This window comes from Fundulus heteroclitus, unplaced genomic scaffold (assembly GCF_011125445.2).
Source record: "Fundulus heteroclitus isolate FHET01 unplaced genomic scaffold, MU-UCD_Fhet_4.1 scaffold_413, whole genome shotgun sequence".
NCBI lineage: Eukaryota > Metazoa > Chordata > Actinopteri > Cyprinodontiformes > Fundulidae > Fundulus > Fundulus heteroclitus.
The window spans coordinates 28,934-41,214 of record NW_023396828.1 but is presented as its reverse complement, the minus strand read 5'-3'; the positions used below and the strand labels follow the sequence as shown (position 1 = coordinate 41,214).

The following is a 12,281-nucleotide window of genomic DNA, read 5'->3' as shown; positions in this document are numbered from 1 at the left end:
ATCCTGGTCCTAAAACAATCAGAGCTTTATAGACCAGCAGCATAACTCAAAAGTCTGTCTTCTGACAGTGAGGGAGCCAATGGAAAGACCTCAGAACCAGACTGATGTGGTCCAAGGGTTTGTTTTTAGCTAGGGCTGAATGAGCTGCAGTTGTCTATTACAGGGGTTGGACAATGAAACTGAAACACCTCTTATTTTAGTGTGGTAGCTTTCATGGTCAAATTGGACCAGCCTGGTGGCCAATCTTCATTAATTGCACATTGAACCAATAAGAGCAGAGTGTAAAGGTCCAATTAGCAGGGTAAGAGCACAGTTTTGCTCAAAATATTGCACTGCACACAACATTATGGGTGACATACCAGAGTTCAAAAGAGGACAAATTGGATGCACATGGTCCTCCAGAATGGAGGACCATGTGCATCCAATGGTTCAAACTAGTGATGGGTCCGGCAACACCGATGCGTCGGCGCATGTGTCGAGCTCATAGAGCAAAACCCGTGTCGATGTGTGTATTGCTACGGAAAAGTCACGTGACCGATACAGCACCTGTTTCGAACTGACTGACGCGCCAAACTGTTTCTGTTCCCTCTAAGCTGCACGCGTGTGCATTCGCGCACAGCAAAGATATGCTGCGCAGTAAATAAAATCCAAGTTGAACTGTAAACAAAGTAACGGTTAATAATGGTTCATTTTTAACCATGTTGCAACTCTGGTGTGATGGTGTTGTACTACAGTCTCGCTCTGTGAGCAGCAGGTGCTGATCGGAGCGCGCCACTGATGGATGGGTTGGGCAGACGCCTTTATGGTTGGGCGGCATTGAAAGGTCATGTAGCAAAACATTTTTAATAAATAAATAAATATAAAAGCCAGTCCACAAGCATCCTCATTCACATTATTTATTGACTGTATCTAAAAAAAAAAAAAAATCAAATATATGTTTAATTCAAATGAAAATATTAAATAATACAATGCAACATACAATGATTTAAATTGTATTGTGTATACTTGGTCATCAAATCAGTGTCAGTTAACTCTGTCAACCAGGTTGGCTGTAGGGATTTTTAAGGTCCAGCAGTTGTCAGTATTCAGTGACACAGTATCGGCACAGTATTAATACAGTTTGGCAATGTGTTGAAACGCTTCATGACGCCTCATCGACCCATCACTAGTTCAAACATTGTATCCTGAAGGAGGTGCCGTGTATCAGGATGAAAATGCACCAATACACACAGCAAGACTGGTGAAAGATTGGTTTGATGAACATGAAAGTGAAGTTGAACATCTCCCATGGCCTGCAGTCACCAGATCTAAATATTATTGAGCCACTTTGGGGTGTTTTGGAGGAGCGAGTCAGGAAACATTTTCCTCCACCAGCATCACGTCGTGACCTGGCCACTATCCTGCAAGAAGAATGGCTTAAAATCTGACCACTGTGCAGGACTTGTTTATGTCATTCCCAAGACAAATTGACGCCGTATTGGCCGCAATAGGAGGCCCTAAACCATACTAATAAATGATTGTGGTCTAAAACCAGGTGTTTCAGTTTGATTGTCCAACCCCTGTATATTTAAATGGTAGATCTGTAAACATGCTGTTACAATAATTAGGCTGACTGCAGATGAAAGAAGGACTAGTTTCTCCAGGTCCTGCAAAGTAATCACACATTTCATCTGATATTCTTAAGGCTGATTTTGTAATTGCCTTAACTTGTTTCTTAAAATTTAGGTCTGAATCTGTCACTAAATCCAGATTTCTGGCCTGGTTGGTGGTTTTTAGAAGTATAGATTAATATCCCTGTCCATCAATCTTACTGATAAAGGCACCACAACACAAGTATGCTAACAGAAACATGGAGGAACCCATTTTTCCCCTCAGATCTTATGACAACATCAACACCTTTGTTAAGATAAGAGGGTGTGAATATTTTACTGGTCGTGGGCAACTCTCATAGGTCCGTTGACAATAAACTTGACAGCGGAGCGAACTAGGGAGTCCTTTTTTCTCCAGTTTGGGACATGCCTAAGGCAACCCTTGATGCTAATGCTGTCTGCAGCTTCTTCAATGGCAAAATTAGCCTCATTGGTGATTTCACTTTCTTTTGTCTGAATAAAGATGAATACACATGAGTCCACCCAGCCTCTCCCCCAGTGACCGCTGGAGATAGGCACCAGCAACCCCCGCCACCCCATCAGGGATTAGGCGGGTCTGAAAATGGATGGACGGACACATGAGTCCCACCAATAAACTCATACTAAGTGCATGTCTTTGGACAATGGAAGGAAACCGGTGTGCCTAAAGGGGGCCACATATACACAGGGAGAACATGCAAACTTCACACAGAGGCTTTTAAGCCTCATCTGTGGTAGGCCCACATTATCCAGGACTAAGCATTTTAAAAAGTGTTGAAGGTGACAAATGACAGTTTATACTCATACCTTGATTAGCTGCTCCCGGAGTTTGTGATCATGCAGAACTTCTGGTCTGAAAGGGACCTTTGGAAGCCCGCAAATTGCTGAAACAGCCCTTCTGAGAAAAAATGGTGGGCAACTCCTCCACGGACAACACAGACTGTAATCATTTTTGCTACAAAGTAGTACAACTTTGCTTCCAATGCTGCAGAAGAAACATAAAAGGATGGTTAGTTAAATGACTACCCAAGACTAAATTCCTCTGCTTAAAATAGACTGAATTCACTAGAATGAGGAAGGCATGATTAAAAACGAACCCTGACATACAAAATACCCTAGCACTATGTGACGTTTATTTGATGGCTGGCTGGAGAAATACTCATGTCCACTCCACTGATCAGCTAAGACAAAATGGCTTTTAGGGTAACTCTGAGAGATGGGAAGAGGAGAAAGATTAACTGTAATGTAACAATTCTATAATCTTATTTTAAAAGTTTTGGTTTTTTGTGACCAGAAGTTCAATTCAATTTATTTAAATGTTATTTATATAGTGCCAATTCACAACACAACCTTGTATAGGCATATTGAAATTTTAGATATCTGAAATTCCAATTTAATTCATCATATAATCAGTAGTGGATATATGTAATGTCATTTCTACTAGTAGAAATATATTTTTGATGTCAAGAATTATATATCTGGATATCTAGAATGTTTTATTTATTTTTTATATCTGAAATGATGATGACTAGTATTGACTGGATTATGGAGATCTGAAATTAGATTTCATCCTAGTCGGAATTCAGTTTTAGACATCTGGAATGTTTATTTTAGATTGGAAGAATGTTATTGTAGATGTCTGTAAATAAAAGCCCTATACACATGAATGGGGAAAGTGACGTAATTTGTACTACTTTGAATTATATTCAAGATATCTGAAATATTCATTTTAGATAGGACAAATGTTATTGTAGATGTCTGAAATGTAAATTTTGACTAGGAAGGAATGTATTTGAGATGTCTGGTATACATATTCAGTCAAGCTAATAAATGTTAAAACAGCCTGCCATACCCTGCACAGTACATGGCACTTGGCCGACACCGGACCCAGCGATAAATGTATGGGGGGAGGGGGGAGAGAGACGCATGCACCTCGACTAACAGCAGCTTAAGCAGCCTATATCCCGCTCTCAAGATAAAAGCATCTACTAAACAGGCAGCGCTGTGGCTACTTTACTCAACACAGTAGCTCTTTAGCACATAGCAAGCTGCTGCGTGGGGGCCATAGGTTCGCCCACTTTGCTTGCCTGTCTGAAAATATTTAGACATCTAACCTCACACCATTACAAACATTCCTCAACGTGAACAAAGTTAGTAAGCGTACAATTTATTGTAAATATCAACAGAATAGGCTAATAACATGACAACAATTATTTTCAACCTGTTTTATCTACTTACCGATAACTTCACCGCTGTTCCCTCTTGCTGGTAAAAAGCTGTCTGGCCTGGGGAGTGCCGAACAAGACTTCTTTGTCAGAAAGACGTCGTTGGTGTAGACACTTGTCAATCAAACATGTCTGACCAATAGAGAAGCACCCGCCCACCACGGTACGTTTGTTCCAAAATGATTCAATCGAAAAAATTTGAACTTCAAAACTTTTTGAGCTTCAAAAAAAAAAAAGTGATTCAAACGAAAAAATCTGAACTTCAAAACTTTTTTCACTTAAAAAAAAAATGATTCAATCAAAAAAATTGAACTTTAAAACTTTTTTCTCTTCAAAAAAAAAAGTTATTTAATCAAAAAATGTTGAACTTCAAATTTTTTTTTTCTTCAAAAAAAAAAAAAAAAAAACAACGAAAAAACACATTCTCTTCAATACCTTTTTATTGACGGGTAATTTTTTTTTTTGCATTTAATTTTTTTTTTTTTTAATTGAAAATATTTTTTTTGATTGAAACAACTTTTTTGGAATTGAATGATTAAGACACAAATGTCCTACCCATGTATACCCCAAACGCAAAAAAAGATTACTTCAATCAAAGAAAACATTTTCAATTAAAAAAAAAGTGTTCAAATGCAATTTTTGGAGTCTCAAATATTTTATTTGCATTCAAAACTATTTTCTATGATTGAAAACGTTTATCTTTTGATTGAAGTGACTTTTTTTTATTGATTCCCTTGTTTGTTTGTTTGAAGCAACTTATTTTTTGATTGAATGATAAAGACACAAATGTCCTACCCATTATATGGTCCAATCAAAAAACAATGCTACTTCAATTAAAAACATTGCTTCAAACAAAAAAAACTGACTTCTATCAAAGAAAACATTTTCAATCAAAGAAAATCAGTGTTCAAATGTATTTTTTTGAGTCTCAAATATATTTTTGGATTCAAATACTTTTTTTCTTTGATTGAAAAGTTTTTTTTTAATTGAAGTGAATTTTTTTTTAATTGAAAATATATTTTTTGATTGAAGCAACCTTTTTTTTGATTGAATAATAAAGACACAAATCTACCTTCATAGAAGGGCTGATTTTGTTAAGAAGTAATGCGTCTTAATGCAATATGTTACATTTGAATTTAATTAACACCATTGAGCCTCCCCTGTTTCAGAGACCAGCAGTCGCACATGAGACAAGTGAATCTGTAATATATATATATATATATATATATATATATATATATATATATATATATATATATATATATATGAAAATACATAATAAGTCACTGAGAAGAAATGGTGTTTAAAGGTTGACAGGGTAAATGGGTGACACTAGGCAAAACTCTCCAAGAGAGAGAAAGACATTTCTGGATTCTCCCGCTGGTTTCATGATTGATGGTGGAAATGCTTTCTTTAAGCCTTTGTCTAGAAAATATCTATAATTTAGAAAATTGTGAAAAAATGGCAAAGGACAGAATGACACAGAGAGTTTGAAAGGTACAGGCTGAATTAAAGATAAAAAAAAAAAGCATCCTTACCTGAGAGTAAACATCTCCACCGTGGAGTAAGGAGAGACGCCGATAAAGGCAGACACGGTCTCCCTCTGTCTCATGGGTGTGGCTGGAACCATGACCATAAAGTTATTATCCAGCCAGTGGTCAGTAAAAGGGGGCTCTGCGGGGTTCTTGAAGAGCCTCACGCCACCAATCCTCTTCAGTGGGGTGGAGGTATAGATACCGAAAAGCCCTTCTTGATTGGAGCGGAGGAAGCTCTCCTTTCTGGACTCCTCTGAGTGGCATTGTCCCGCTTCTGTGGACCGCAGCAAATAGTAGAGCTCCACCGGGGTGCCCTCGGACATGTCAGCATTCCTCTGCCGCCCTGGCACTACGCTGGGGGAGCTGAACCAACTGGCCAGTGGCTCCAGCTCGGCCACACACAGCCCCAGCTCCCCTTTCAGCTGACAGGCGCCACGTACCTCCTGGGTCTCATGGAAAGCGAACATGTGCACGCAGGGCAGCTTATCAATCGTACTGTAGTCGTCCCAGTCCCTGCCCGCTATGTAAAACAGTACCTGTACTTTGGGCTTGGCTAAATCAATCTGCGTGTTCATGATGAAGGTCTGCACCTTCCAGTTAAAGGTGAAAACTGACGAAGCGGGGAACGTCCGGGGACTCTGCAGCAGTTCTATAGGAACAGGTTGCTCCACAGAGAGAGGCCCATAGCTGGCGTTCACCGAGGGCAGGTTTCTGGCTTGGTAGATGAAGAAAGCCTCAGTCCGTGACGTCAGGCTAGAGTTCCTCATGAAGTCCTGGTTGGCTTCCTTGAGGAAAAAACCCAACTCCGTATTTAGCAGCTGATAGTTGACTGGGAGGTATGTGGGGAAGGAGGAATATCTCTGTACACCTTCCAGGGCTCGACAGTCTGCCACTGGAAGTGAGAGGAGAAAAAGCCCGGTTAGGAACAGTTCCCCTCAAAATCCTCTTTGATGCACAAAATCCTGAGCTGAAACGTTTGCTTACAGCAAAAATAAATAGAATACCAACCTCAATGATTTATTGTTAGTCATAGTTTATCAGCTCTGATGATTAAACAAATTCTTGATGAATTCTAGATACAGGATAGGGCTAAAATAAAAGGCAAACTGATTGAGAATAATTGAAAGCATCATATTTTCCTGTAAGAATATACTGTCTTTATTGTTTGCTGCAAAATGTTACACATTTTTAAAAGGTAAAATTAAACTAAAGTGAATAGATCTAAATAAATACCAGGCAAACTGAACTGCTCACCCCACATCCTGACCGAGTCACTGGAAACTGAATATGCAAGGCTGCTAAACATTTTTTTTTTCAAAGGCTCAGGGACTCAATAAATTCTAAAATGTAATTATTTTTTGTTTTATTAGAAGCAGGCTTTCTGCCAAGAAACAATGCACTCTGAGATTTCTTTTCACTATGTTCCACGGTGCAGGTGTTTGTGTTCAGAGTTAGTTTTTTTGCCACACAGCGTTTTGCATCCTGCGCAAGAAGTTTAAAATTTAGTCTCATCTGGCTTGAGCATCTTCATTCAGATGTTTGCTGTGTCTGCAGTCTGGCTTGTGGTAAACTGCCAACAGTTCTAATTGCTTTCTTTTAACAGTGGCTTCATTTGTTTAACTCCCCATAGAAGCCAGATTTGTGGGTTGCCTAGCTGAACTCACAGCTCACAGGATATTGTTTTATAACACACCTCCGCTTTACGCTTCCCCAGAATCTCCTCCCTGAGCTCTCTGGTGTTTGTTCCTTGGCCCTTTTTGATGCTGTTTGTTTACTGGCGTTCTGTAAAAAATCTCCAAGGCTTTTACACTGCAGTTGTATTTGTATAAAGGTTAACTCATACACCTGTGTACCCTATTGACTGTCCAAGCTGACATCTGAGGCCACTGGTTGCACTGGACTTTACATGGTAGTATCGGAATAAAGAGGTGAAAAAATGCATATCACACTTTTCATTTGTACAGTAAAAAAAAAGAAAGAAATATCTAAATATGCAAAAAAATCTTAGTCAATCACATTAAATCTCAATAAGATACATTGAGGTTTGTGTTTGTAATGTGACAACATTTAAAAGTGAGGAAGTCTTTACAGCAAATTTGACGTAAAGACAGTTTTAATCTCTATAAGAGTGGAATTTGACCTTCATCTCACAATCAATCCCCAGTGTGATTACACTCTGTCAGCACACTCCCATCTCCGAGCTTGCATCTGGAGCATTTCCCTCTAGTGATCCTCCCAGTAAATCAATGTTCAAACAGGTAACAAATCTGTCATGAATTTTCTGATTCATGGTGCTCGTCAGGACCTCCGTGCTGCTGTTGCCCTAGTCAGAAATCCAAAAGGAGCCTGGTGGACCTAATGCTGTGTACCGTTCTGGGTCGAATACTAATCCGAATCCCTGGAGTGCTTTTTTTTTTATAGATCTTGCACTTCTGGGGAGCTGAACAATGCAGGGTGATTTGTATTTTTCTTGAACAAGCAGGAGGTTTGAGTCAATTGCTGGCACAAGGCATTGTTTTATACATTACAGTGAGGGTAAATGAAAAGCTCTATAGCCCACAAAGATAGAGCAGTCAGGAAGAAATCCGTCCTGTGGTTTGTAAGCTATAACATTACATTGATTCCAATGAAAAGGCCCTCATGTCTTAATTATGCGGAAAAAAAACGAGTTCTCTTGATTGAGCTCCTGTTTTTACTGACTTGAAATGTGATTTGTTGTCTTCACATCTGTGTTTATGTAAGCAGCTTGAAAAATGTATCACCACACGCACAGGCCTTTTCACTTGTCTCATTCTCAAACCACGAGAACAATGTTTGTTAAATGATCTATTCTTTTCCGACTCTGGCACTTTGTTTAACTGATCCCCACATTTCATTCTGTCTAACAACGACAACGGATTAAGCACACCAGCCGAGCACAAAAGTGAGACCAGTGACAGCTGAGGGGGAAAACATTGATCAGCTCACCACCGAGCATCATTTTGCCTGTAAAATTTAGGTCTGGCATCTATGTGGATGTCACTTTGACATGCACAACCTACCCACATTGTTGAAGATCAAAGACGCATAACACGCAATCATCCAATTTCTTTGAAATGTGTTTGGATGCGAAGGGAAGGTGACAAAAACAAGCATTTTGCCTCACAGATACACCTTCCCTAAAGAAGGACCTGTTCAGGATAAAATAAAAAGCGTGTCTTTTCAAATTTCAATGCTAGCTTCAGAATGGGAGACAGAAGGGGATTTAGGTTAGTGTGAAGGTGGCACGGTTGGTGTCAAACAAGCTGCTTTGAGTATTTCAGAAAATAAGATATCTTTATTTCAGACGTCAGAGGACAATGTGCAAATTGATTTAAGGTGATATAAATGCCATGATCTTTGGGACTTTGGTTTTGTGTTTTATTTTTAGATGTGTCTCTCTTGGCTTTCCTCGTTTAGCTAATTCCGTGGTTTTAAGATTCCTCATGCTTTTGGTTCGGTACTTTAAGTCCACCATGAAGTTATGCACAGCTCCCTCTCAGTCTTAAAATCTAAAAAGAAATGTAACCTCACAGATCAATCATTGCAAAAAGGGCACAACTGTGTTTTGTTGTGGCTGATTAAGGTCTGATGAGGATGGATCATCTTCATGTCGTGGCCTGACCACCCTAAACGAGCTATATCCCCTGGTTTAGCCGGTACCTCCCCTCAGTGTCTCAGCTCCCTGCGGTGGACTGTAGTTTTATTTTTAAAGTTTTAGATTTTCAAAATTTTAAGCAACAGCTTATTTTCGCCTGCTTGCTTCCTGCCTCCACTCTGAATTTGGCTCATCCACTTGACCATCCATGGCAAGGAAGGTTTGCAGAATCTCTGAACAAACAATAGATCAAACTCTGAAACAGAGGTGTAGAGCAGCAGAAGAGCACACAGGATGGCGGAAAGGAAACTGAGGCTACAGATTGTGCAGCCGCAACAAAATTGGACAATAACAGTTTGGGAAAAATGGTGTCCTCTCGATTACTTGGGCATTATTATCTTTCTAGTTTATTATCGTTCTGGCATTACTATCTTTTCAGGTGCGGATATCTGCTGCACTGAGACTCCATCCAACAGGCTGAACATTTGAAGGCTGGTTCACACAAGATTTAAAAATTGTCAGCCTGAGATACACAACGCATAACAAGAAAACATCATGGATATAACAGGTTTTGCTCGTACAGATTTCACCAAGGATCTTGCAAAACCTCCAAGATTAAACGTGAGTTTACAGTAAATAAACATGGACGACGAGGAACGATAATGGCGATAGCTTGTAGACTAATTTTAACAATGTTTTTATTTCTTTTAAGTTGTTGTTGAAGGCCCTTCTAGGGACAGACATTGCAAATTAGCCTTGGCTATAAATGTTGTAGTCTTTATATGTTTACTGTACAAACTTGTCCCTATCAAATAAATAAACTAAACTAAAAAATACTTTAAAAAGGCACTGGTTAAAGGAGTGGTAACAGCATGAACAGGTGCAACACTATGATATAGAGGTGAGTTTTGTGTTTTTTCTTCTCTGGGTTTCCCTCGCCTACCTTTCTGATTGGCTACATGTCACATTCAACAGGTTGCATGCTCGTTTGTCCTCAGGCAACATCCAATGTCCTTACGAATGTTCCAGCTCAATCTTAATACACCACACATGCCGGAAATATCTCTTAGGATTAATTTTAAGAGCTGCCCTGATCGGGCCAAAAGTCGGGCAAATTATCCTGCAAATAAAGCACTTTAAAAATCACTTCTAACAGTATCAATGCATACTACATTGATGATCTATTTTGCAGTCCTTACTTCTGTTTACAGATTTACTGTGTAAACTGGGCCTGGAGGTGCTAATTCAATGTTAATCTGCAATTTATTCATGTGAACTTGTTTAGTCTTGCAATATTTGCTTTAAAACCGTCTTAGTGCTGCCCTCATAAGGCTGAATGCTGGCTATTGCAGTAGAATTTTTCTATTGGTTCAAACGGTAAGTGCTTTTGTCATCACAGCTCCCGCGTTCGGGTATGGAAGCCTTTCAGTCAGACACATGCTCCTGTGGTGAGTCACTCAGGAGTTGGAATCGCTAGCATTGGGAGCATTGATCGAAAGCGCTCTTTACAGTGGGGTGAGTTACACTTTAATTTTTGTGCATTGTTAAAAACTCTGCACATGTAGCTGTCACTGTTACAAGCCAATACTGGCACTGGCACAGTAAAACGTTATAATGTAGTTTATGAAGAGAGAAACACCAGCCTTCAGCTTTAAAATAAAAGCTGTGTTTTCAGATGTCATTGTCAAATTAACAGTCTGTCCTTTTAATGACCACTAGGCAAGTTTAAGACATCTAAAGAGCAGAATGTGTCTGAGGGATCATAAAATGCCCAGTAAAAGTAGCAAATGTTGGCTAATACACCAAAATAGTTTAGAAATGGCTCAATGCAAATTGCAAAGAGCAGAAGGTTCAGTTTACCTTCCAAACTTGTTTGCAAAGTTCACTGGTTCAAAGTTCACACCTCATCAGGATATGCAGGAACAAACCTGAAACTCTGCAAATCACACCTGCAACCTACCAACGTCCTTTTGTCAGCCATTCCACCACATCCTTACCTTTAAAAAATAAGGATTGAAGTTTAATTACTATTCGTTACTACTACACTAATAGAACTAGGAGACCTTCTGACATAAACCAGACAAAGACCAGCCTTATTACAGGATGAAAGATTCAGACAAACTTCTGAGAATACCTGCTGAGTAAAAGAAAGGCAATGCAGGCCATCTCTTTCTGCTGAGAAAGATCTAAGTGTGCAGCCATCTCCTTGTGAAATGAAAAGTTAGTCAAGTGGAAAACAGGAAATGGAAGAGAAAATGGAATACTCTACACAATTCAAGACCTTTATATGTCTCTGCCAAAGTATTAGAAGTATTTTAAAAATATAATAAAAGGTGTAATAATTACCAAAATGTGTACTAAAAGTTTTAAAAGTAATTTCTGCAACCCTGGTTCCAGTTATAAATGAAGCAGTTAAATCCCAAAAAGTTACTGTCATGCAGACAGTACGGTTTCAGTTCATGCATGTCCACACAACACCTAAAGTTAATTCCCCCTGAAAGTTGAGTATATCAGCGGTAGCTCAATCCTGGTTTAGCTAAGTAAATATTCAAAGTCTTCAAATCAAATATAGCCAGCTAAGTATTGGCAACTGTTATTATTAGATTAAATAAATCATCCAAGGTTATGTCATTTTTGGTTTTGAGAAAGTCATTTAAAAACACAACACAAACGACACTCAGTACCAGCAATTATTTTTTTCTGCAGCATTTCCTTGTATGTGTGTGTGTTTTTGCAAAAAGTTCTAGTTTTTCTTTTCCTTCACAATTATCCTCTAATGCATGTAGGTCTATTACAAAGGAATCCTAATTAAATACATTTAATTAGGATTGGTAATGTGACAAATTATGAAAAAAAAATTAAGAGGGACTAACACTGTTACAAGGCACTTGAGTAAATGACAAATGAAACAAAATCTTTGTAAGCGAAAAATAAAGGACTGGAAGCATGTCAAATAGTATAGGTTGAAAAAAAGAGCTGCAAGTTTCCATCTGAATGTATAATTTTGTTTAATACACTCATTTCAGATGACCTGTTTTTTACACCCAGAAAATAGCATACAGTTAAATCTGCAGTAGGGGAGTTCATAAAAAAAAGAAAGTGGGCTTAAACTGAAATTTGAATAGGCACACCTTACAGGTCCCTCCCCCTCGCTCTCTGCTGCACTACAGCCCTCCCTCCACAGCTCCTCCCCCACAGTGGAGCCTGCTGTGCTGCTCCACTGTTTGTTTCTGAGCAAGTGTCATTCAAGATATTTAAAGTTTTCCTACAAAGCAGG

At 39.0% G+C, this 12,281-nt stretch overlaps 1 protein-coding gene across 1 annotated transcript in view; it reads right to left on the bottom strand.

The window, feature by feature from the left end:
• Positions 1-6,280, bottom strand: part of LOC118560294 (transmembrane protein 132C-like) — a gene marked incomplete at its 5' end in the record, with an annotated part of 40,825 nt that extends 34,545 nt beyond the window's left edge. The window contains one exon of the mRNA XM_036131200.1: positions 5,392-6,280. Coding sequence (XP_035987093.1) covers positions 5,392-6,280 — 889 coding nt within the window. The remainder of the gene's footprint in view (positions 1-5,391) is intronic.
• Between the last annotated feature and the right edge of the window lie 6,001 nt (positions 6,281-12,281).